The 26393-nt window shown below is 44.3% G+C and overlaps 1 protein-coding gene across 4 annotated transcripts in view; it reads left to right on the top strand.

Moving 5' to 3' along the window:
• The window catches only part of DNAJC15 (DnaJ heat shock protein family (Hsp40) member C15), a 45684-nt gene that overhangs the window by 600 nt on the left and 18691 nt on the right, over window positions 1-26393 (top strand). For 3 of the 4 annotated variants that reach the window (XM_037894610.2, XM_007061318.4, XM_043533320.1), the window contains exons 2-3: window positions 9873-9924; window positions 14169-14242. In XM_037894610.2, coding sequence (XP_037750538.1) covers window positions 9873-9924; window positions 14169-14242 — 126 coding nt within the window. The remainder of the gene's footprint in view (window positions 1-9872; window positions 9925-14168; window positions 14243-26393) is intronic. The other variant, XM_043533315.1, reaches the window with a different exon arrangement.

Genomic DNA, 26393 nt, shown 5'->3' with positions numbered 1-26393 from the left:
CCGGTGCCCGGCACTGGGCACTGCAGGAAATCACGCGTGTGCGTGGCGGGGCAACGCCGGCGCCAGGGGGTGGGAAGGAAACGACACCTGAGAGGGTAAATGGGTTAGTGACCGTCACTCTAGCACGTGTTCTTCTGTGCCACCGCCACGGACAGTTATCCCACCACTGCTAACACACGACAGCGCCACCGGTGGGAGCCAGATCGGGGGCCCTGCCCTAGAAGGCTGCTACCGCCCAGATTTTAAGCGCCATGTTGGTTGAGACCTCAGTGCTGACCTGGTCCTTAAAAGGGGTGACTTGACTTGATTATGGTCTCTGAGTATCTACAAATATTTAAAGATAGGCTGTTCAGTCTAGCACAAAGTAACACGATCCAACAGCAGGAAGTTGAAGCAAAACAAAGTCAGATTAGAAATAAGGGGTAATTTCTTTGTAACAGTGAGCGTTATTAACCATTGGACCAGTTTATGAAAGGTCATGGTGGATTTCCCATCACTGAAAATTTTTAAATCAAGATTGGGTGTTTGTCTAAAAGATCTGCTGTAGAAATTGTTTAGAGGAAGTACTAGGGCCTCTGTTAGATCAGACTAGATGATCAGAATGGTCCCTTCTATCCTTGGATTCTAGGGGGAAAAAGCTTGTTTCAACAGCATGGGGCCTGTGTACATAGGAGTTCCCCCCCTTGCTATTCCCTAGTACAGACAGGGCCTAGGATTATTTTATTTGCATACCATAAAAAGGCATTATCTGTAAAATTCTCATCTGATTTAGTTTTATTACTTCTAAATTTAAATTATTTTCTAGGCTCTGAGAGTTACACTTAGGAAATTTTATTCTCATCAGACAGTGTAACCGGTGGGAGAGCCCATGAGGTACTGAGTAAATTGTGTAGGTAAAATGCCTGCTGAATTTTAGGTAATATCATGATCTAGTGAAAAGATTTTGTACCTTTATCTGGTGTCTGTTTATGTTTGTTCTGGTGATCAGTTTATGGAACGGTGACAAATAAAATTGAGGCAACTCCACGGATCAGTTCTTAAAACATTGGCCACGGTTGGCATTACTGAAAGTAAACATGCTTCTAGTGCAATGGGGAAACTTTCACCATTTAAAATCTGCACTGTGTTATGTTTTGCTTATGTCATTATTTGTGTTGTTGTAGTGCAAAGAATTTTTCTACTATGAAGGGACACTATCAATTTTTTAAAAATCACTTTTGTATGAATTTTTCATTCACCGTTGTTACAAGTTAAGATTTCTATAACTTTAGAGCTTTTTTCCCTCCTCTACTCTCTTCATTTCTTCAGTAGATTCATTTTGTGTGCTTTTGACAGCACTTCATGTATAGTTGGTTTCACTGTTTTTTTAATGACAGGTTTCAGAGTAGCAGCCGTGTTAGTCTGTATTCGCAAAAAGAAAAGGAGTACTTGTGGCACCTTAGAGACTAACCAATTCACTGAATGCATCCGATAAAGTGAGCTGTAGCTCACAAAAGCTTATGCTCAAATAAATTTGTTAGTCTCTAAGAGACATTAACTTTTAATATGGTGCCACAAGTACTCCTTTTCCTTTTACTGTTTTCTTTGTAGTCTATCTTAGGGTTTTACAACACTGCCATCCATCATTGTAGTAGCTGAGTGCCTTCCACGTGAAGTGAACAGCAATAGTAAAACTCCTCGTGGACTTGGGAGTCTCTGGTTCTTTTTCTCTTTTTGGAGAGGAGACCAAACTCCACTTGGGGTATTGTGTGTTGTGCTTGTGTTGGTTGTTTAATTTATTTTATTCTATTGTATTTTATTTTTTTTTAGAGAGGAGATACGTTTTTCTTTCTATGGTAAAAAGGATCAGACTCAGGATTCACCTAATCCCCTTTAGAAGTTCATTCCATAAAGTCTATGCCACAGACGGTTCCCCTCCCTTTTTTCCCACCTCTCATGTACTTCATCCTGGGTTTTGTGATCTGCTTGTCCTTGCACTGCTTTCACAGTGGTTCATAGAAATTCATTTAACGTAGCTGGGACTGATGCATTAATTGCTTTGAAGATTAGCATCAGAGCCTTAAAGTGGCACCTGAAACTGAGTAGGCACGAGTGTGGGGATTTGAATGCAGGGCTTACGTGCTCATGGTGATCCAGAACCTGGACAAAGCGGGCAGCCATTTTTTGTACTATTTGAAGCCAATCCATTGTCTTCACATTCAGCCATAAGTGCTGAAACTAAAAAGAAAAGGAGTACTTGTGGCACCTTAGAGACTAACCAATTTATTTGAGCATAAGCTTTCGTGAGCTACAGCTCACTTCATCGGATGCATCGTGAACTGTAGCTCACGAAAGCTTATGCTCAAATAAATTGGTTAGTCTCTAAGGTGCCACAAGTACTCCTTTTCTTTTTGCGAATACAGACTAACACGGCTGTTACTCTGAATGCTGAAACTAAGAGTGCTAGGGGTGCTGCTGTACCTCCTGTCTTGAAGTAGTAATAACCGAATTACATGGTTTCAGTCTTCAGTATCCACACTATAAAAATTATTCCAGCATCACTGCATTCCGTTTCAGTGAATGGCAGTAATCCAGCCTAGAGATGAAAAATGAATGGATCAATGTGGCCAGGTACTTGTTGGAAAGAAGGGGTGGAAGTTTCCTAGAATGCCTAGAGTGCTGAAAGAGGTGAAAGAAGGCATTTTTATTCACTGATGATACCTGATCATCTAAGCTTTGTGAGAAGTCAAATTTTAGAAGGAGACTTTGCACTGATTCAATGAATAGGGGTTGTATGTCTTCAATGTATGGTGGCAACTGTACCTCAGCTAGTTCTTCAAAAAGCTTCATCATTTTCAGTCTTGCTTGGCATCACTTTGAGTCAACTACACTTCGTCCAAGAGCTGATGTTCTGTAGGCTTTCTGATATCTTAGTGAGGATGGTTGCATTATCAGTGGTGAAAAATCTTGCAGAGTGTCATCAGTAGGGCCCTACCAAATTCACAGTCCATTTTGGTCAATTTCATGGCCAGGGGATTTTAAAATTAGTCATTTTCTCTTTACATTTGAAATTTCACAGTGTTGTAACCATGGGAGTCCAAACCCAAGAGGCTGGTTGGGGGGGAATCACAAGATTATTGTAGGGGGGTAATGGATTGCCAACCTTACTTCTGCCTTTCTGCCTTCAGAGCTGGGCAGCCAGAGGAAGGCTGCTGGCTGGGCATCCAACTCTAAAGCCAGTGCCGCCGCCAGCAGCAGCAGTGCAGAAGTGTGCGTCACAGGGTAGGAGGGTGGGCTACTATATGTCCGGTTTTCCCGGCAGTCTCCCATCCCAATGTGTCTTGTGGGGTGACAGCTGGAGACACAGCCTCCCTGTGGGGGGAAGAAGGGGAGAGATGACAGCTGGAGATGCGGAGATTCCTGCAGCCAGGGGAGCTTCCTGGTAGTGGGTCTGACCCACCCTGGGAGCAGCCCCTCCAGGGGAAGAGAAAGTCTTGTCCCTCCTCATCCCCAGCTGGGACTACCAGCGGGAGCCCTGCACAGGGTAGGAGTCCCCGACTGGGCACCAGACTTCCTGGAGAAAATCAAATTCATGGTTCATGGGGAATTTTTCACAGCCATTAATTTGGTAGGGCTCTAGTCATCAGCATATTATTGGCAGCTGAACCCATAGTATGTCACTGTTTCTCCCAGTAATTTCGTATGTATTGAAAAGCAGATGGGGTGATCTGAATCTCTGTGGGATTCAGCAGGTGAGGGCCTATGGAGAGAAGGAGTAATTACACATCACTATTCTGAGGTCTGTTGGAGAGGAATGATTGGAGTGACTAGTGCTGTACCATCTACTCCTGTTATGTCAGGTAGGCAGGTTAGCACTACCTTGTGGTCTGCTGTTTAGCAGAGAACCCCAGCAATATGAACACGGGCAATGTGCTTGTGTACATACTATGTCCATCTTTTAGGGCCACTAGGATTGTTCCTGTGCCCTAGTTTGAATCCAGGATTCTGGCTGTCACATTTATGTAGGAGCTTGATGGTTACTACTTTCTCAATTATTTTGCCCAGGAATGGGATTTTGGAGACAGGATGAGGTCAAGTGTTAACTTCTTGTGGATTGAGCTAACTATTCATTGTTCAAAGAGTTTGACTGATATTGCTCTCTAAAGGAGGTATTAACAGAATACATTGGTCAGCTTTCCCTCTTTCAGCATGAAAGACCCACACAAATGTGTGAGAAATATCTTTCTAAAAATAGGAAAATGTGATTGTAGAATTACAGAAATCAGCATGGGTACCTGAAACTACTTCTCATGCACTTTTTGAAACTGATTAGATTTCAAGTTTTTCTTTTACAATTAATTCAAAATCAAATTAAGGGACACGCCTAAATCAACTTTGACTTCAAAGGGACTACTTACATATTAAAAGTTAAGCACATGCTTAAGTACCTTGATGAATGGGGTCCTAAGTTAATATCAATAGCCAAATCTTATCAGTTCTGATGGGCTAGATAAGTGCTTTCTCTTTCCCTGTCCTCCGCAATATACTTTAGCCACTTAAATGTCTAAAAAATATATCTAGGCCTTGCAGTGAAATATGAAGGCTATAGACATGTAAGCAATGACATGTTTTCAATTCCATCAGGAAAGTGCTTTCCACATCGTGCTAATATGAGGCCCTATGAAATCTGTTTTACTATACTGGATTTTTTATATAGTAAATGTTTTACTTTTTCTTTCCTCTAATTCCTTCATTGAATGGAACATCACATAATTATGGAATACAGAAATTTACATTTTTAGATATTTCTTCAATTGTTCTCCATGTCCACTGAGGGGAGGACAAGAAGTAATCTGTTTTAATATGCATCCAGGGAGATTTAGGTTAGATATTAGATATTCTAATTACAAGGATAGTTAAATACTGGAATAGGTTACCAAGGGAGGATGTGGAATTCCTGTCAATGGAGGTATAGAAGAACAGGTTTGAGAAACATCTGTCACCATAAGTGCCGACTCCGTGGGTGCTGCAGGGCTGGACGGGAAAAAAAAGTGGGTGCTCAGCACCCATCGGTAGCTCTGTCAGCGCCTGCCCCCCCCCCCCCAGCGCCTCCCCTTCACTGGCAGCCCACCGATTAACGCCTCCCCCTACCTCCCAGTGCCACCTGCCTGCCGTGGACCAGCTGTTCTGCGGTGTGCATGAGAGGCTGGGGGAGGGAGATGGCGGAGTGCGGGGAGGGGCGGAAAGAGGGGCAGGGGTGTAGCCACAGGTGGACCTGGGTGGGCCACAGGCTACCCACTTAGCATCCAACCATGCCCACCCAAATCTGGGCCAAAGCCCCTCGAATCCACAGGCTGGGACTCCCGACCCTGGCTTGGTGTCTGTTGGCCTGGCTGCGTCCCTGTCCTGCTAGTGCCACGTGCTGCTGTCCTGGTCTCCAGCTCCCGCGCCTGGAGTGTGCCTTGTTGGGGTGGGTCTGTGCAGGGCTAGTGCTGAGAGTGGAGCAGAAGCAGCGCATGTCGCCGGAAGGAGAGGGATGTGGCTGGCCAGGCAGACGGACACCAAGCCGGGTTTGGGAGGGGCGGGTGTAGCTTGAGCCCCAGCGGTGACCCCCTGTGCCCCATGGGCGTGCCCCGCAGCCTGTGTGCCCCTGGCAGCCTCATCTTCGGGTGCCTGCTGAGCAGTAAGGGCCGGTTGGAGGGAAACGGATGCCCCCTCCCTGCTGCCCCCCATCATTGCCCACTCACCCAGTTTTCCTGTCTGAGCTATGCTGGGGCAGGGTAGGGGCTTGAAGGAATGGAGTGGGGGCTGGGCCTGGGCCTGGGCCTGGGCCTGGGGCAGAGCAGGGGTCGAGCACCCCTTGGCAACTAGATAAGTCAGCGCCTATGTCTGTCACATCTGGTCTAGGTATAGTTGGCCCTGCCTCAATACAGTGAGATGGACTTCACTAGATGACCTCTTGACCTCCCTTGCAGCCTTTTGTTTCTGTGATTTGTTAATGCAACACAGTAGATTGAGAATCTGTGGAGAGAGGAATTAAATCATTGCATCTTTTTGTTGTTGTGTTATAGAATAAAAGCTGTTGAATAATACATCTTTAAAGGGTCATGAGTTGGCCTCTGTACACTTACAGTATATGAAGTTATTTCAATTTATATAATAGAAATAACATCTATTTGAGGGTAAACATTTTTTTCATCCTTTATTTATCTAACAGTGTGGTCTGTCATGTCTGAAGCAGCCTTTCTAATCTCTCTTCTGCTCTGTATTTCTTAAAAAAAAAAAAAAAAAAAAATCTAGCCTTTGCTGATTCAGCAACACTTTCCTTGCTGTTGTCTGAATCCAAAAAGCTTTGTTATTGTAAATTGAACTAAATAGTAAGAATAAAAATACTGAGATCAGCACAATAGGATATACCAATGATTAACCCAGGAGAGCGATGCACTAAAAATGAAAAAAGTGTTTGTGGGTCAGCTGCTTTTGTCTTCTGTTCCATTACAGCTTCATGCTCCTTGACATTAATTTGTTTCTTGGCTGTTAAGGGAATACTTTAAATGTAGCTACATCTAAAGCCTGTATTTTACAAATTCCTCAACAGTACACTCTCCAAAATGTAAACCTTAAGTAAGCACACTGTTGAAAGTTAATGACTCTTTATTCAGTTTCTACTATGCTGCATGTATAACTTATTTTCAGACAACGAGAGGAAGAAATAGTTTGGTGGTACTAGTCTCATATAACACAAATCTCTTTGTACCCTCGAGAGTGCTAGTAAATTGCCTTTTAACATCAACAAAAAATCTGAGTTTAATTCAAGATTTGTGCTTTTGACATCAGTAATACTGAGCACGTTACAGTTTCAAAGCAGTGTACAAACTGATTATTCTTTAAAATATCCAGCTGAGGTAAGTGGGTACAGATGGGGACACAAACGGAGGGCTAAACGATTTACTCCAGGGCTCTCATTGAGTCATTAGTGGTACTTGGAGTTGCTGTTCATTCTACTGGACCTCATGATCTGTCATTTAATGACACAGCATTTTTATGTATTGATTTAGATTAATCTTGGGTCATGTGGAAGAATAGAGAGTATCAATTTAGATTTTTAGTGGATTTCTCTACAATAGAAGCTTCAGTTTAGCACTAAAAATACTGAAATAACAGTTGAGTCCTTGATTAGTGTATGGAAGATTTCAATAATATACTTCCATAGTGTGCCTAAACAAGTTCAACTGAATGACACTCTAATTTTTATTTACTAAATTATTTAAGAAATCTGTACCCATTTTTGTCCAGCAAACGAAAAAATTAGACCATGAGCTATTTATCAGATTTTTTTTCAAGATTCAGTTAACATGGATACTTCTGAATCTCCATTCACAACTTTCTGAAAAATTGCATCAATTGTAACATTCCACATAAGGGCTGGTGGTGTTTTATCGGTTATCTGGAAAAGTGAACTGTAAAGTGGCAGTTTTACAGATGAAAAAATATTTTGCTTATTCAAGAATAAATAAAACTGAGGAATTTCAGAAGGACTTAACAAAGTTAGGCCAGTGTCCAGCGCAATGGCAGGTGAAATTTCATTTTGACAAATACAGGATAATAAACATTGGATGGAATAGAGAGAACTACTCTTACACATTGCTGGGCTCTTAACTTAGAAAAAAGATGTAGCTGTTACTTGGACACGTCAGTGAAAGTCTTTACTTAGTACACACCAAAACAAACCAAACAAAAAGTATAATGAAAATAGCATAATGCAATTATGTATCAATATGATGCCTTCCCCTGAAATACTGTGTCAAGTTCTGGTCACCTATCTCAAAAGAGATAGCAGAAATAGAAGAGGTTCAAAAACAGGCGTCAAATGATTAAAGGCCTGACAAGACTTCCCTGTGATGCAAGGTTGAAAAGATTGTGGCTATTAAATTTAGAGAGGAGATAAATAAGAGGAATATAAAAATAATAAATGGTATGATGAAGGTAAATTGGGTACTCCTGTTTACACTTCTCCATAGTGCAGGAGCAATGGGAAGTTTCATGACACTAAATGGCAACAACTGTAAAACTGATATAAACTTTTTTTTTACATAATTAACATATGAAACTTTATGCTAACATTGAGACCAAGAACCTAGTTACATTCAAAGTAGGATTAGATATTTATATTGATAATGATACTGTTGACAGTTACAGAAAAACTAAATAAAACAGGAAGAAAACCTCTTTTAGGACGGATATAAACCCCATGCTTCAAGCAGAATCCAATGACTAATTGACAGGCGTTAGGAAGAAGCCTCCCTTGTTGGCAGTTATTGAATATTTGTCTACTATGAAGTTTAATACACCTTTCTCTGATGCATCCATTACTGGCCGTTGTCAAAGACAGGATACTGTAATACATGGACCACTGATTTGGTATAGCAGTTTCTGTGATTTTCCTTTTTCCCCCATCCCACCAATTCTGACTTTTCAACAGGGAAAAAAAAATTCCATCTGGCTCCAAAAGTTTCAGATCTCTAATGACTTGCTTGGGGAGTTACAAGGAATGGAATCTCAAGGTATGAAACAAAACAAAGACTGCAGGCTGATGCTTGCTTGGAGGAATAGGAGACAGGAGGACAAGTCAAGGGCTTCCTTTGAAGCAGGAAAACAAAGTTGACTGCTTTGGGGAAGAACATCAGAGTTTCAGAAATACACCCCCACCAGCTTCCTCTCAGCTGCAGTGCCCAATGTGGAGGTAGTCAGGAAACAAGAGGTTCCAGAACTTTTTCTCTTGATGAGGCCTGTCTGAGTTTGAGGGACAGAGGACTTAGAAGGCCCTAAGGCAGTATTATACTCCCAGCTGCATTGTAGATCTCCCAGGCTGGATAGACTGACACGGAGTAGCTCTGTTCAAGCTAGCATGCTAAAATGAGCAGTGTGGATGTGGCGGCATGGGCTAGCCACCAAAGTACAGACCCAGGGTGGTTGGACCAGCCTTGTACTTGAGAAGCTAGGTCATGCCATCTCCCATGCTACAACATTCATGTTGCTATTTTGAATCTGCTAGCTGAAGCACAGATAACGTGTTTGTTCAGGCTGGGAGGCTCCCAGCTGCAGTGTAGACTTATCCCTGCAGATCCTATTTTACCTCTGTGACCTCAGCTGTAGCTCATGCTGATTGCATTGGGGAAGGAGTACCAAAGGCCGGGAGTTCTCCCAGTTATTACTGTGTAAGTCTAGGGACTGTGCCTGAGTTAATACTCCCTTTTCTAATCCCAGAAATTCTGTCATGATGAGATTCCTGTGCAAAGCCCTAATGCAAACTTTTTTCCATTCATAATCCCAATCCAGCCACCTGGGTTTTCTAGTTAATATTATGGAGTTTTCTGTTATCTGTGTCCTTTTAAACTAAACTGGAGTTTTACTGTGTGAATTATTTCAAGTAACCCTAGCAGAATGGTTTTGCATGTCATTTTATATGATCTCCTGTGAAAACGTTGCAAATCAAATAATTGTGAAACACTAGTAAGAGTCAGTTTCAAGCTAAACATGAGGTTTTGTCAGAGGTTAAGTAATGCCACGGAACAAGGAAAGCTATTTAATTTTCCAGTGTTTTCTGAGTTTCTAATTTCATGCATTAAGACGTATCCAAGAATTTATTCCTTTTTTACACACTGAAAGTATTGGTACATTCCAAAGTTAAAATACACGGAGAAAAGGTTGTAATTTATAAGAAGAAAATAAAATATTAAACCTTATTAGGGGAAGACTCGCTAAAGGGTTTACAGAAGTGGACCATATGGTATCCACATTCAGACTTCAGAAATGCTCACTGTTGCAATAGAATGTCAATTTACTTAAAATCAGAACTTAAATTTTATACTGACTCAGTTTTTCTGTTATAGGCCAGAACTATGATGGCAGTTGGCCTGGGTGTTGCAGCTGTTGCATTTGCAGGTAACTGACCAGCCATCTGAACATGCGGTCCCAGTGTGATGCTGTGCCCAAAAAGGCTAATGTGATATATAAACAGGAGCGCAAGAAGTTGGAGTAGGGAGGTTCCATTTGCCACTGGTGAGACCATTACTGGAATATTGTGTCCAGTCTTAGTGTCCACCCTTGAAAAGGAATGTTGAAAAATTGGAAAGGTTCCAAAAAGAGCTACGAGAATGGCTTGATGTCTGGAAAACCTGACCTAATGAAGTTGAATGTGTTTAGCTATCACAGATAATAAGAGGTGACTTCATCACAGTCTACAAGTACCTACACAGAAGGAATCATAGAATCATAGAATATCAGGGTTGGAAGGGACCTCAGGAGGTCATCTAGTCCAACCCCCTGCTCAAAGCAGGATCAATCCCCAATTAAATCATCCCAGCCAGGGCTTTGTCAAGCCTGACCTTAAAAACTTCTAAGGAAGGAGATTCTACCACCTCCCTAGGTAACGCATTCCAGTGTTTCACCACCCTCCTAGTGAAAAAGTTTTTCCTAATATCCAACCTAAACCTCCCCCACTGCAACTTGAGACCATTACTCCTTGTCCTGTCATCTTCTACCACTGAGAATAGTCTAGAACCATCCTCTTTGGAACCACCTCTCAGGTAGTTGAAAGCAGCTATCAAATCGCCCCTCATTCTTCTCTTCTGCAGACTAAACAATCCCAGTTCCCTCAGCCTCTCCTCATAAGTCATGTGTTCCAGACCCCTAATCATTTTTGTTGCCCTTCGCTGGACTCTCTCCAATTTTTCCACATCCTTCTTGTAGTGTGGGGCCCAAAACTGGACACAGTACTCCAGATGAGGCCTCATCAATGTCGAATAGAGGGGAACGATCACGTCCCTCAGTCTGCTGGCTATGCCCCTACTTATACATCCCAAAATGCCATTGGCCTTCTTGGCAACAAGGGCACACTGTTGACTCATATCCAGCTTCTCATCCACTGTCACCCCTAGGTCCTTTTCCGCAGAACTGCTGCCTAGCCATTCGGTCCCTAGTCTGTAGCGGTGCATTGGATTCTTCCGTCTTAAGTGCAGGACCCTGCACTTATCCTTGTTGAAGCTCACCAGATTTTTTTTTGGCCCAATCCTCCAATTTGTCTAGGTCCCTCTGTATCCTATCCCTACCTGCCACCGTATCTACCACTCCTCCTAGTTTAGTATCATCCGCAAATTTGCTGAGAGTGCAATCCACACCATCCTCCAGATCATTTATGAAGATATTGAACAAAACCGGCCCCAGGACCGACCCTTGGGGCACTCCACTTGATACCAGCTGCCAACTAGACATGGAGCCATTGATTACTACCCGTTGAGCCCGACAATCTAGCCAACTTTCTACCCACCTTATAGTGCATTCATCCAGCCCATACTTCTTTAACTTGCTGACAAGAATACTGGGGGAGACCGTGTCAAAAGCTTTGCTAAAGTCAAGAAACAATACATCCACTGCTTTCCCTTCATCCACAGAACCAGTAATCTCATCATAGAAGGCGATTAGATTAGTCAGGCATGACCTTCCTTTGGTGAATCCATGCTGACTGTTCCTGATCACTTTACTCTCGTGTAAGTACTTCAGGATAGATTCCTTGAGGACCTGCTCCATGATTTTTCCAGGGACTGAGGTGAGGCTGACTGGCCTGTAGTTCCCTGGATCCTCCTTCTTCCCTTTTTTAAAGATTGGCACTACATTAGCCTTTTTCCAGTCATCCGGGACTTCCCCCGTTTGCCACGAGTTTTCAAAGATAATGGCCAATGGCTCTGCAATCACATCCGCCAATTCCTTTAGCACTCTCGGATGCAACGCATCCGGCCCCATGGACTTGTGCACGTCCAGCTTTTCTAAATAGTCCCTAACCATCTCTTTCTCCACAGAGGGCTGGCCACCTACTCCCCATGCTGGGTTGCCCAGCGCAGCAGTCTGGGAGCTGACCTTGTTCGTGAAGACAGAGGCAATGAAAGCATTGAGTACATTAGCTTTTTCCACATCCTCTGTCACTAGGTTGCCTCCCTCATTCAGTAAGGGGCCCACACTTTCCTTGGCTTTCTTCTTGTTGCCAACATACCTGAAGAAACCCTTCTTGTTACTCTTAACATCTCTTGCTAGCTGCAGCTCCAGGTGTGATTTGGCCCTCCTGATTTCATTCCTACATGCCCGAGCAATATTTTTATACTCTTCCCTAGTCATTTGTCCAATCTTCCACTTCTTGTAAGCTTCTTTTTTATGTTTAAGATCCGCAAGGATTTCACTGTTAAGCCAAGCTGGTCTGCCATATTTACTATTCTTTCGACACATCGGGATGGTTTGTCCCTGTAACCTCAATAGGGATTCCTTGAAATACAGCCAGCTCTTCTGGACTCCTGGAAGATATGGGATAATAGAGTACTCTTTAATCTAGTTTACAAAGGCATAAAAAGATGCAGTGGCAGAGAGTTGATGCTCCTTTTTCCCAGTTTGAATTTGTCTAGCAAGTTTTAGCAGTGAAGGTAATTAACCATAGGAACAATCAGTTCTAATTTTTATGTCCCTGTGCGGAATGAATTTTGTTATGTGCACCAATATGGAGGTGATGTGTGACAGGGCTGGAGGGGCTCAGGGCTGGAGCAGAAGGTTGGGGTGCAGGGGGGAGTGAGGGCTCTGGGGTGGGGCAGGGGATGAGGAGTTTGGGGTGTGGGAGGGGGCTCAGGACTGGGGTAGAGGATTGGGTGCAGGGGGTGAGGGCTTCGGCTAGGGTTGAAGGCTCTGGGGGTGGGGCTGGGGAAGAGGGTTGGGGTGTAGGGGGTGTGCGGGCTTTGGGGGGGGCCAGGGTTGTGGGGTTTGGGGTGCAGGCTGTCCCAGGGCTGCAGTGGGGAGAGAGGACTCCCCCCAGCACTCTTTCACTGCAGCAGCTTGGGGCCGGGGGAGACGCATCTCTCCCTGTCGCAGCCCTGAGCCCCTGCGCGAGGCTTAAGAGGCAGTGGTGCAGTTTACCACTTCCCTTGGTAAATTGTTCCCTAAATTCCCTGTAGATTCTCCATCTCTCTAAATCTTTAAATCAAGATGCGATCTTAATTTGAAAGATAGATTCTCGTTCAACCTTAAATTATTGGGTTTAATTCAGGAATTACAGGTTGAAATTCTATGGCCCATGTTGCATGGGAGGATCAGGGGTTCCTTCTGGCCTTGAAATCTACAAATTGATTTCTGTTCACTTCAGGTAATCAAATCACACCATATTAACTTGATTTCTTCGTAAACCTAAGCACACGCTTTCATGATTGAAATGACCTATGTGGACATCTTGATCATTAAGAATGAAAACAAAATGCTATCTGGCTAAAGCATTATCTTATTTTAAAAAATAATTAAAATGGCATAATGGTGACTAAATTTTCTAGTATATAGTAAGCAAAAAACAACCCAACCAAACAAAAAAATGATCATTCCAACGATGGCTCTGATGCAAATTCTGATACTGAACTCAGTAGACCTACTCAATTCTTTCCCAAAATGGTATAGAATTTACTGACTGCTAAATAGAGCTCCATCCAGTCTGTCTTGTATTTAGAGAGTGTCATGGCTAAGTTGGGTCTTTAATGGTGCTGGATCCAAAAAGACTCAGTTTTTCACTAAATAAATAAGAATGCAAAGAATTACTCACTCTGTGTGATATTGATGCAAAGTTGTCTGAACACTGTAAGAAGTAGATTTGGAAACAACTTTGAGCTGTACTTATTTTGGTGAATTACATTACAAATGCCAGCTATAATTGCTAATTGCAATATTTCCTACAATTTACAAGGCACATATCTCAGTTTATCCTATCCAAACATATTGGAATATATTGGCCTTGGGAACAAACATTGTGAATCTTGCAATTTATTACTTTCTTTTCCAAACTTATTACCAGACTTTTCCCCTCTTCTTAATATAAAGATTGAAAAATGCAACCGATTGCAAACTCATCAGAGAACTGTTCTGGGACTGACTACAAAACTCACAGCTCAGGGAACATCTTGAAAAGCAGTAAAGTGCAACAGTGCTTGCCAGCAAACAAATGACATGAAGAGATTAAAAATGGAGATGGCTTTGATTTTTAGACCAAAAATCCTACACTGGTATTATACTTGCAAAATAAGTGTTTGCACTGGTAAACCTCTGTAAAGGTTTCTTTTTTAAGTGAAGTTTGATTTTTTTATTATTATTATTATTTAATTGTTTTTCAGGTCGCTATGCTTTCCAGGTCTGGAAACCACTGGAACAAGTATTCACAGAAACAGCAAAGAAGATTTCAACCTCTGTAAGTTTAGAGATTATTTTACCATAAACAATTTAAAATTATATTTAAAATGATTTAAACATGATTTAAAATTGAAGAGAAACATTTTAGGATATCTAGTTAGGTTTTCCATTGCAAGATTATTCTCAACGCTACATGCTCTAGTGCTTTGTTCGGTGTAGTTTTAAATGCTTTCAGATGAATTTTTATCAAAAGATGTTGGTGAGATCTAGGGTATGAGTTTAGTTCCCTAATATGACTTTCCTAGTCTCAAAATTGTTTGCCAGAGAGTGTATAAGGAATGTAATCATGGCCCCTTTAGCTATGGCAAACTTCTAGAAGGATCCAAGTGACTACCCGTGACCTAAGATATCACTTTAAATGGTGGGAAATAAAAATCTCTAGTCACTTTTCTTTCAGACATGGCTTATAAAAATGTAAACAAATTGCTGGGGAGGTTTGTCGCGGTAACATGAAAAAGAATTGAAGCCTGTCTTCTCTCCGACACATCAGTTGTGCTTTTATCCAGTGTGTTCCAGCTAACAGCTGCCTGAATTTTTACCCAGATTACCTGTTTGTGGTATCTTTTCCTTCATTCTGTTATGTGTGTCAATGGAATCTTTGCTGTGCACTCTCCTTAATATCTAATCTTGGCTTCGGTGACTGTGTCCTCTCTTGGAATCTGGGCTAACAAAGGTTTCTCCCATTCCTCTCTGTGGAAGCAAAGTCCCACTAAGGGGGATATTTGTTTGTTTCAATGGATACCTTCAGAGGACTCAGGATATGGACACTTCCGTATTCTTCGCAGTCTGGAATGCTCTCTCTGCAGGGGGCATGTTGACGTTTAATATTCAGCGCAAAGCATATTGGATATTCAAGTAAAAGCAAATCTTAGTCAGCACCACTTCCCCTTTGTGATGAGATCAAGGACAACAAGGTCTCTTCACCCTCCCATGCAGAGTTGTAGAATTTAAATAAACACAAAAGCAAACAGCAGGTGATAGATTTTTCTCACACAGTGCTATAATGGCACTTCTCTACCAATGTGGATGGGGAGCAAAGGTGGGTAAGTCATGGAGCTTAAGAGAAAGAAACAAAATTGTGGAATCTAACTTTTCTGGGTACCATTATAAAAGAACTTCTTACTGTTCAGGGACTGGAATTTAGGATGCGCTGCATGTGTGTAAGTGAATGTGCAAAGGATAGGGCTGACATCAGAATCCATACACTGTCTGAGTCCAGCTGACGGGTGGACTCTTTCGTGCTCTGTAGGTCTAAAAGATGCACTCAAGTCAAAGTCCCCCTCTCCCCGAGCTTAGACTACTCTTCTGCCTAGAATAATGTCCTCTTCTTCTTCAAGTGCTTGTTCACGTTGATTCCAATCAGGTGTGCGTGCACTGCGTGCACAGTTGCTGGAAACTTTTCCCCCTGGCAGCTCCCATTGGGTCGGCTGTGAAGCCTCCTGGAGTGATGCCTTCATGGCGCTCAATATATGACCCTGCTGACCTGCCCCCTCCTCAGGTCCATCTTACTGCTTGTGACAGTTGTCGGAAGTGCGAGTGGCTTGCTTGCAAGTTCTCCTCGCTTCCCCTAGCTTTCTAGTATAGTTTATCTCAGTAGTTTATAGTTGTTCTAGTTTGATTAGTTAGTAGTAGTTTCCATTGGAAGTGTGGGGGGATTTCCCCTCCATCCCAACCTTTCCCCCTGGGGACCTCAGGACATGCCTCGATCCCTGGAGTTCAAACCCTTCAACAAGCCTGTGCCAACGGGTGACACTTGTTTAAAGTGTATGGGGGAGGCTCACCAAGCCAATAAGTACAGGATTTGCAAGGGTTTTCGACACAGGACCAAAAAGGAGTGGGATTTCAGGTTGAAGGTGGCTCTTAAACTACAGTCCACCTCAGCACAGCGGGACACAGCATGGAGCTCTTTGGTGCGGAGCGCGCCGGCGTTGGTGGCAGAATCGGCACAGTGGAAGATCTCTAAGCACAGAGACTCGCGGCACTGCCGATCCCTCAGGCTTAAGATTGTGGGAACTGCCCAGCACCGGTCCCACTCTCTGGCGCCACAGAAGAGGCATGCCAAGCAGGGTAGAGGCGGATCTCCTGTGAGACCCTCCCCCGGCAGTCTAGGCCAATGGGGCACATCCCAGAGAGGGAGACCTGGCCCAAAGACCCTTGGAGTTGGCACCAGGAACTTCAGACCTGCAAGGAGTACTATTGAGCCCAGGGCTGTTGGACTCCCCAAACCATATAGTGGAGGAGGTGAGGCTACCATCCACTCCGGACACCTTTGAGGCTGCATAGGACCTCATTGCCATGACTGTACTGCAGTCCCTGACTCTCCACAGCCAGCCCCCGGGACTGCCAAGGCTGCTACTGTCACATGGTAAGCCAGTAATGATGTGCCTGCCTGTGTTGCCAGGTCATCGATCCCTGGCACTAGAAAGGGGGTGCCGCTCTCGCTCGCGGCACTGGTCAAACTTGCGGCACCGGTCCTTGGATCGTCAGCGGTCCCACTCCCAGCGCAAATCATCATCGCGTCCCCGATCCTCTTGGTACAGATGGAGGTCTTGGCACTGCTCCCTTTCATGGCAGCACCACTAACCCAGCCAGCTCTGATCAGCACCGCCATGGCACTCTAGATCCCGGCCTCCGTCCCCCTGGTGGCCAAGGGGGTAGCACACACATGCTTTGTTCCCTCCAAGCGTTACAAATATCTATACTCCCGCCCTCAGCCCTGCTCCCTGGTGGTGTCTGCGGTTAATGAACTTGAAAGGCAAAGGCAGCAGAGACCCACACATAAGTCCAAGGACTCTAAAAAAAACTCGACCTTTTTGGTAGAAAGGTCTACTCCACGGGGGGCCTACAGCTCAGGATTGCTAATCAGTTGGTAGTCCTGAGCAGATATAATTTGAACTCATGGAACTCCATGCTCAAATTTAAGGAGCTAATACCATCAGAGTCCAGGAATGAGTTTGGGGCCATTGTGGAGGAGGGCAAGACAGTGGCATGGACCTCTTTACAGGCCTTACTGGACGCTGCTGACTTGGCAGCGCATGCCTTATCCTCTGGCATAACCATAGGCATAGTCTCAGCAAAAACACTTTAAGCCTCAAACCCCCTCAATATCCTTATCAACCTCACCCTAGGCAAGACTTTTCTAGACGACAGGGTAGGAACATCAGGCATAAGCCATCTCCGCCCTCGTTATCACAGTGCCAAGCATGCACCCCCTTGGCCTCCAAGTAGGTCTTTTGAAGATGCACGCGGGGACAACGTGCTAGACTGTATAGCGGATCCTCAACCCTGCTTTCAGAATAGTCTATCTCACTTCTCTCCTGCATGGTCCCAAATAACATCGGACCGCTGGATTCTTCACACTATAGAAGTGGGATATTCTGTCCAGTTCTGCTCCTCCTCCCGTCTCATTCCTGTCCCTCTTCAGGGACCCTTCTCACGAGCAACTCCTTATCCAGGAGGTGCAATCGCTTCTTGCCATAAGGGCAGTGGAGGAGATTTTTCAGAAGCTAAGGGGCAAAGGGTTCTACTCCTGCTATTTCGTAATCCCCAAGGCAAAGGGGGGGTCTCAGATCCATTCTAGACCTGCAAGGGCTCAACAGGTTCATGGTGAAGTTGAAGTTCCACATGGTCTTCCTCAGCACCATCATCCCTTCCCTGGATCTGGGAGACTGGTATGCTGCCTTTGACATGAAAGACACAAACTTTTGATGTAGCTATTCGGCCAGTGCACAGATGATTTCTGTGCTTTGTAGCCAGCTACAAACACTCTCAATTCACAGTCCTCCCCTTCAGTCTGTTGATAGCCCCCTGAGTGTTCACCAAGTGTATGTCGGTTGTAGCAGCATTCCTCTGCAGGAGGCAAGTGCAGGTGTATTCCTACCTCAATGACTGGCTACTCAGGATGCGTACCAGGGAGCAGGTGGAGTCTCAAGTCCAAATAGTCAGAGCTACTTTTGAGAGGCTGGGACTCCTCAGCGTGAGCAAGTCAACTTCGTCACTGACTCAAAGATTAGAATTAATCGGTACAATGCTGGACTTGGTGCAGGCAAGGGCGGTCCTGCCAGAGACCCAGTTTCAGACCATGACAGACATTATCCAAAACCTCAGGAGGTACCCGACCACTACTGCGAGGGATGCCTGAGTCTCCTCGGCCACATGGCAGCCTGTACTTATGTGGTCTGGCATGCCAAACTGAAGACTGAGACCACTTCAAGCTTGACTCGCGTCTGTGTGCTGCCTAGGTCTCGACAGCCTGGAATCTGTGGTCATGGTGCCAGACCAAGTACTTGAGTCCCTCCAATGAGTCCCCTTCAACAGCCCCCAGCTCTTCTTGTCCCTAGTAATGGACACATCAGTTCTGGGTTGGGGGGGCGCATCTGGGAGAGCTCCAGACACAAGGATTATGGTCGCAGGACGTGCTCTCCCTGCATATCAATATCAGATTGCTCAGAACAGTCTGGCTAGCATGCCAAACTTTGCTATCCCGGCTCCAATTCCAGGGTGTGGCAGTAATAACGGGCAACACCTTGGCCATGTTTTACATCAACAAGCAAGGTGGAGCCCGCTCTTCCCCCCTATGTCGGGAAGCCCTCAGCTATGGGAGTTCTGCATAGCCCACTCCATTCATCTGGAATCTTTCTATCTCCCAGGTGTGCAGAACAAACTAGCGGACAATCACGAGTGGGCCTTGCGTCCGGATGTCATATATTTCATCTTCCAAAGGTGGGGGTTTCCCCAAATCGATCTGTTTGCTACCAGGAGCAATAGGAGGTGCCCAATGTTTTGTTCCTTTCAGAATCACAGCCTGGGTTTGATCTTGGATGCGTTCTTGCTTCCCTGGGGAGACCGTCTCATGTATGCCTTTCCACCATTCTCACTCATGCCCAGAGTACTGCTGAAAATCTGCAGAGACAGAGCTGTAGTAATTCTGCTGGCCCTAGCATGGCCCCTTCAGCATTGGTACACCATGCTTCTGGAGCTGTCAGTGGACACTCCTATCGTGTTACTACTCTACCTCGATCTGATCACGCAGGATCACGGTCGCCTTCACCACGCGGACCTTCAGGCCCGCCATCTCATGGCTTGGAAGCTTCATGGCTAAACCCAATGAGCTGTGCTCGGAACCAGTAAGAAAGGTCCTGCTCAGCAGCAGAAAACCATCCACCAGGTGAATCATCCACTTATCTAGCCAAGTGGAAGCGGTTCACTTGCTGGTGTACCCAACATCACACTCCTCCACTCCAGGCGTCTATACCACTCATCCTGGAGTACCTTCTGCACCTCAACCAACAAGGCCTGGCAGTGGCATCCATCAAGGTTGCTGCTATCTCGGCCTTCCATCCAGGCATGTCTGGACACTCCATATTTGCTAACCGTGTGGTAGGGTGTTTCTTTAAGGGCCTGGAACAGCTATATTCTCGGGTTAGACAGCCTCTTCTGGCATGGGCCCTTAACGTGGTCCTCTCCAGATTAATGGAACCCCCATTCGAACCACTGGCATCTTGCACCCTTCTCTACCTGTCATAGAAGGTAGCCTTCCTGGTCACCATCACATCAGCCAGGAGGGTGTCGGAGTTAAAGGCCCTTGCTTCCGATCCACCCTCCCTGGTCTTCCACAAGGACAAGGTGCAACTCAGACCTCACCTGGCTTTTCTCTCTAAGGTAGTGTCACAATTCCATACTAGACAAGCCGTTTTTGTACCTGTCTTCAATCCCAAGCCCCACAACAGTACCCAAGAGCAAAGGCTGCACTCATTGGATGTTCGGCAGGTATTAGCATTCTACATCGAGCGCACAAAGCTGTTCAGGAGGTCGAACCAGGTGTTCGTGGCGGTGGCAGACCACATGAAAGGACTCCCGGTCTCTTTCAAAGATTATCTTCCTGGATCCTAGCCTGTATCTGCACACATTATGAGCTGGCCAAGGTCCCAGCCCCACCTTAAGGCTGACTCCACAAGGGCACAGGCTTCGGCAGCTGCATTCCTGGCCCAGGTCCCGATACAAGAAATCTGCAGGAGAGCTGCTTGGTCCTTGGCGCATACGTTCACCTCTGACTGTGCTATCACACAGAACACTAAAGATGATGCAGCTTTCAGCAGAGCAATGCTCTAATCTGCGATTCCTTAACTCCGACCCGACCTCTGGGATGGAGCTTGGAAGTCATCCGATTGGAATCGACATGAACAAGCACTTGAAGAAGAAAAAATGGTTACTCACCTTCTTGTAACTGTTGTTCTTTGAGATGTGTTGTTCACGTCCATTCCAATACCCACGCTCCTACCCCTGTCGGAATAGCCAGCAAGAAGGAACTGGGGAGAGGCCGGGTCAGCAGGGTCATATATTGAGCACCATGAAGGCGCCACTCCAGGGGCTCCACAGCCAACCCGACAGGAGCTGCTGGGGGGAAAATTTTCGACAACTATGCACGCGGCGCACGCACACCTGATTGGAATGGACGTAAAAGGTTTTTTTTTTTTTTTTTTTTTCCCCCCTCCCTTCAAATTCTTTCTTTAAATCTTTCTTTTGGCTAGCTTTGCAAGGATGATCTCCAGTCAGTGCAGTTTCTTTCTTCTGACTTGTCCTCCTCTATTTGCAAACTTAAAAATTTCAAGCATCATACTCAGCATCTCTCACATGTTAAGTGTTTGTTTGTTATAACCTTCATCCCTCTGTTCTCTTTCTTGTTTGCCATTATTTCCTCTGTGTGTCTTATTTAGATTAATTTTGCCGGGGCAGGAACAACAGCTTTTGTTTTTCTCTAAAGTGTGTTATAAATTTATGGTCCAGTATGTGCATTAAAAAATGTCTAACAGTCAACCAACATTTTCTGGCGTTTCTGTTTTACAAGTATCTTCTTTCTCTTGAGTATCTGTGTTGGGATATGTTTTCCCAGAATGTATCAATTTAATTATTTTCTGCCTGTGACTCAGAAGATGTGGGTAAAGCAGAACAAAACTGATTTTTCCATCTTCCAACTATGGAAGGAGAGAGCATATAGGGTACTTTTTCCCTAGGATCCTGCAGAAGCCCCTGCTGCCCAAATTCCTTTGTGCTCTATCTGTATGGTTTTTGTGAAGAAGGATTCAAAGCTAGAGAACATAATAAGGTAGTTCCTTCTAGTCCCCTCTGTCTACAACATATTGCTTTCTGGACAGTGTTGACTACTGAACTAGTAGCTATCACAGCAATAATTACTGCTGCTCATGCTGCTGGAGAATACATTTAATAGTTGCATAGTTGTCTATGGTTAACATTATAGGAGAGACTAGCAGAGCACATGGAAACTTTGGGACCCTTGGATATGGGCTGTAGTTCCCTGTGGTTCACCTCCGGCTCTGTATAATCAGAGACCTCACCCTAATCCTAATTTTATTTGTTTGTAACAATTCCCAGTTAATTACATTCACAGATAAGAGTAAACAACATATTGATTTTCTTCCAGATCACTAACTGAACCCATGCTGAGTGATTATTAAATGGTCATTTAAAATGCCTGTATCTTGCGTCTCTTACCTATTTTTTATGTAAGCAAAAAGCATATATAGTCAACAATTCTGGTAATCTTTTAATTAAGATTAGTAACTGAAATCTATTGAAATTTGCTTTGAATCACTACTTTCCATTTAACTATAACTTACTGCAGTTAAGTATATATACATAAGTAAAAACACTACCATAGTCCAGCCTTCAAGTTTCTACTGTAATATGTTATTTCAGTGAAAGGATTAGAGGAATTTTGGGGGGTGGGAGGGTTGTTAAGTGTTTACCTCACCTACCATCTCCTGTAATGCGGCTTTTCCAGAGAAACACTTTTTTTCCAATTAACTTAGCTTTTCAAAGTGTCATTTGCCACTGATGTCACTAGTGCTGCTTACACTGTTCTGCTTATTCTGTGGTGATATGAGCCTGTTGTCATCAAAAAGAGTGAAACATTAATTAGTCATTGGTTTGCATTACTGAGGCAGATATTACCATTTATTATAACTTCAGTCACTTTTAAAATAAGACATAGATAAAGAAGAGGTATTTCAATGGCACTACCTTGTTGAATTGTTGATGCATATGAAGACTGAGCTATAACCATATTAATTCTAAGGCAAAATGAACGTCCATGGCCCTCAGTATGCACAATAATGGAAATTCCCTCTTCCACAATGAATATATCCCCTCTTTGGCAAACATGGAGTACTACAATAATTAGTTTGCAGTTCTCTCCTTTCCGGTTGGAGTTTGGGATTCTGCTCAGTCAGGCTATCATGTGACTGTCAGAGTCTAGGAATGAGATTGGGGGATCACATCTTCTGTGGTTCATATAACTCAAGTCAGCCGTTCTAACACAATGTGTAAAGTAAAGATGTTGAAAAGTCTGGGAAGATGAAATGAATCTTGGGATTTGCAACATATGCAGTATTACAGTGGTAACAGAGTGCCACAATAGGTTGTATCATGACATCTTTTTAAAGGGTGATCTTTCTAAGTTCTCTAAAATTGACTTCTTAGTTGGATTTCTTTGAAATTTGGCATACTTCAGGAAGATTCATGGTAGAGTTAGCGAGCCAAATTTTGAGTCATTTGAGCTTGGGATTTCAGAGAGAGAAGCCCTGAAAAATGCTGAATGTTTGTTTTGTTTTCTCAGCACTAGAGATCAAACTTTTGATGATGTGATATGGGTCAAAATGGTTTCAAGCTGTCAAGATTTACCCAAGCTAGTGCATGGCACCCACTAAATCATTTTTACACTGTGAATGTGCCAATACAGAAAAACAGCTAGTGGGTTTCCATTCCTGCCATTTTGCCCGCTTTAAAGCTTAATTCTTGTAAGTGCTGTGAAGTCTGAACGGTGAATTGGATTGCTTTGAAATTTGGTGTGCCTTGTGAGGGTGCCGGGGTAGGGTTAGTGATCCAAACTTGGAGTCATTTGACTCGCAGGTTCCTGAGTTACAGTCCCTGCCAAAAAATAGTTTCCTTCTGCTGCCTTGTTCTGTTTCACTGAAAAGTACTGGTGACTAGATGAATCACAGACCTCCTTATGGTTGTGAATTCATCCATCCATTAACGTAACTAAGGTTAAGTTCCTCATTTCTCTCCCCCTGTTGTCCCACCCCCCCGCAGTGACAAAAGGAGTTTTGGACTGAGTGGCTGGAGGTTGGGTACAATTTATGAGTCATGGGTAGTAATTTCATTTTGGGGGGTCAGGGGTGTAATCAAAGAATTCAAGGTAAGAAAATTGGATATGTGAATGCTTTCTGGGAGGGGAGGTGCATTGAAGGGTGGAGGAGTGGGGGAATATGATGAGAGGAGGGGTTGGGGCTGCAGTGAAGAGAACAGGGTTATTGGAAGGGGCATGAGTGGGGATGGGTGGTAGAGGAGGGGAAGAGGTTGGGGGTTCAAGTGAGGGAAGTGTGGCACTCCACAGCTCTGCCAGTGCTCCCTCACCCCAGTGCATGCCACAGCTTTGCCATTGCCCCCGAACCACCCTGCACCTCCCAAAGCCTTTGGGGAAAATTTAGAGATGTGAATTCTTCCTGAGAGGGATGGGGTAATTAGGGGGAAGAGAAGTGGGGGAAAGGGAGGAGAGGGGTTTGGAGCTGCAATGAGGGGAAGGGAACGGGGGTGGGGGATGAATGGAGGTGGGTGGTAGGGGAGGGAGGCTTGGGGATTAAGGTAGGAGTAGTGGGAAGGGGGACAGTGGGTTGAGAGACAGGGGGACTGGAGGAGAACAGAGGCAGGGATTCTTCCTTCCCACGTATGTGCCCAGATATGGGGGGGCTTTTCCCCTTTAGGGAGTCCTGAGCCTGCCCTCCTCATATGAGCCAGGGTCTAGGGCCTTGCCCCTTTGGGCGTGTCTGAGCCCTTCTGGCTGCCCCAGCCAGGATCTGTGGAGTATGTTCCCACCTACAGGGGTTGGACCCCCTCTTCCCCACCGCTGCCCCCATGTGAGCCAGGATCTGGGGGAGTATTCTCCCTTTGGGTGGGGAGCTGAAAACAGGCATGCTTCATGCATATCAGAGGCTCTCCCATACTCAGGAGGGCAATATAACACCTATTGGGAAGAATGGAGCAATTCACGTGTCTCAGAGCTATTGTTTCAGGTTGTATTAATCTCCATGAGGTGTTCTCATTCAGCTGAAAACACCTTATTGAGATGAATTGGTCACTTCACACATTTCAGAGCCTCCTGTGCTGCAGATGGACGGGCACAGGAGCCTTTTCCATCCATTGTCCATCCATCCTTCCTGTTTAGAGGAGGATGTTTCTAAGCGCTCTAAAATCTTTGTGCTTGTATGGAAATTTGCTATGCTTTGTGGGCGTGCGGAGTAGGGTTAGTGACACCTCCCCCACCCTTAGGGTTGTTTGAACTGGGGTTCCAGATATATAAGCTCTGAAACAACAACATTGTTTTTCTAATAGTTTCTAATGGGGTTTGCACAGAACTAGTGAGCAATCTATTGCTGTGACGTGGGTCAGATCGATCTCTGTTGGTCAGTTTTACCCAAGTAGTGCATGGCAGCCACTAAGTCTTTGGGAGACCCAAATCGTGAATTTAAGTTCACTTTTTCACTTGCATAGATGGTGGATAGTACTCTGAACACATTTGCACAAAATAGGAAAGGGATAGAAAATATGATAATCCCCCTGTGTAAATCCATGGTACGCCCACACCTTGAATACTGCTTGCAGTTCTGGAAACCTCATCTCAAAAAAAAAATATTAGAAGTGGAAAAGGTACAGAGAAGGGCAATGAAAATAATTAGGCTTATGGAACAGCTTCCATATGAGAAGAGATTAAAAAGAGTGGGACTGTTCATCTTGGAAAAGAGATGATGGGTGTGGGGGGAGATTAGAAGTCTATAAAATCATGAATGGTGTGGGAAAAGTAAATAGAGAAGTGCTATTCTACATAACACGCAACTGGGGGATCGCCCACTGAAATTAATAGCAACAGGTTTAAAACAAACATAAGGAAGTTCTTCACATAATGCAAGTTAACCTGTGGAACTTGTTGCTAGGGAATGATGTAAAGGCCAAAAGTATAAATGAGTTCAATAAAACAGATAAATTGGCTGTGGTTGTGATACGAGGAGATCTGTGTTTTGCGCCCTCTGAAACGTGTGAGGAAAGGGAAGACCTGCATGTGTACCTCCAGGATGCATCACTTTTTTATGTCGAATGGTGTAGGTTACGTCAGTAGCAAGGTACAGGGCTTTTATTAAATGGCAATTGTCAGTAGTGAGGTGGAATAGGAGAGGATTCTAATGCTTTAATGATGGTTACATGAAAGTGTAGGTTGAGATGGTATCCTCTGAGTAAGTGTAAGGGAGTTGTAAAAGGCCGAGAAGTGTTTCTTAAATTGTACACGTGTGGTATTCTTTCTGGGAAGTTGATTGTATGAGTGAGTGTACACTAGGATCTGGAACCTCCTGAATGTTATAGTGCCAGGAGCCAGTGTGAGCATGTGCATATGGATACATTGCTTGAAGAGGGTAGAGGGCAGGTGGTGCAGGCAACTCCTCCCCCCTCCCCCCCACATTTCCCCTTATTTTAGCCTTTAATACTGTTAGATGGAATCCTGTGGCTGAGTGTGAATGGGTGGTTAAAAGAAGGTGAAGAGCTTGTATATTTCAGCAACTGTGGGGTTGGCAGAATTAAAGTGTGTGCGCTAATGGAGTGGGGGGTGTTGAGGCATTTCCTGGTTTTCAGAAGTGTGAGTTTTGTTCAACTCAGGATACTGCAAGGGGACAGCATACCATCAAGCAACCTTAAATCTGTATTAACATAGTTTTTTCCCCATTAAGTATTCTTAATATCTAGCAGAATATATATACTGACTCTTTTATTTTGTGGAGTTATGTATTGTCTCTTCAGTGAGAGATTGTGGTGACTTGGGGATACTGAAACACCTACACATTTTATAAAAACCATAGCTTCTATACAGATGGGGTGTGGTGATTAGTCTAAAACATAAGGACACTCGAATATCTCTTATTGGTGCAGAAATTGTAACAGAAAGGTGGGTTACGCGAGTCGGGGAAGGTCTTTAAAGATGTCACAGCCCAAATAAATTTGGCTTCCCTATCTGACAGCCTTTTTTTGGAGATTGTTGAGGGAAACCATACACTTAGAGTGGGCCTAAAGCTATTTACCATTTT

This window comes from Chelonia mydas, chromosome 1 (assembly GCF_015237465.2).
Source record: "Chelonia mydas isolate rCheMyd1 chromosome 1, rCheMyd1.pri.v2, whole genome shotgun sequence".
NCBI lineage: Eukaryota > Metazoa > Chordata > Testudines > Cheloniidae > Chelonia > Chelonia mydas.
The sequence above is the reverse complement of the archived record's forward strand: the minus strand, read 5'-3'. Positions and strand labels throughout refer to the sequence as shown.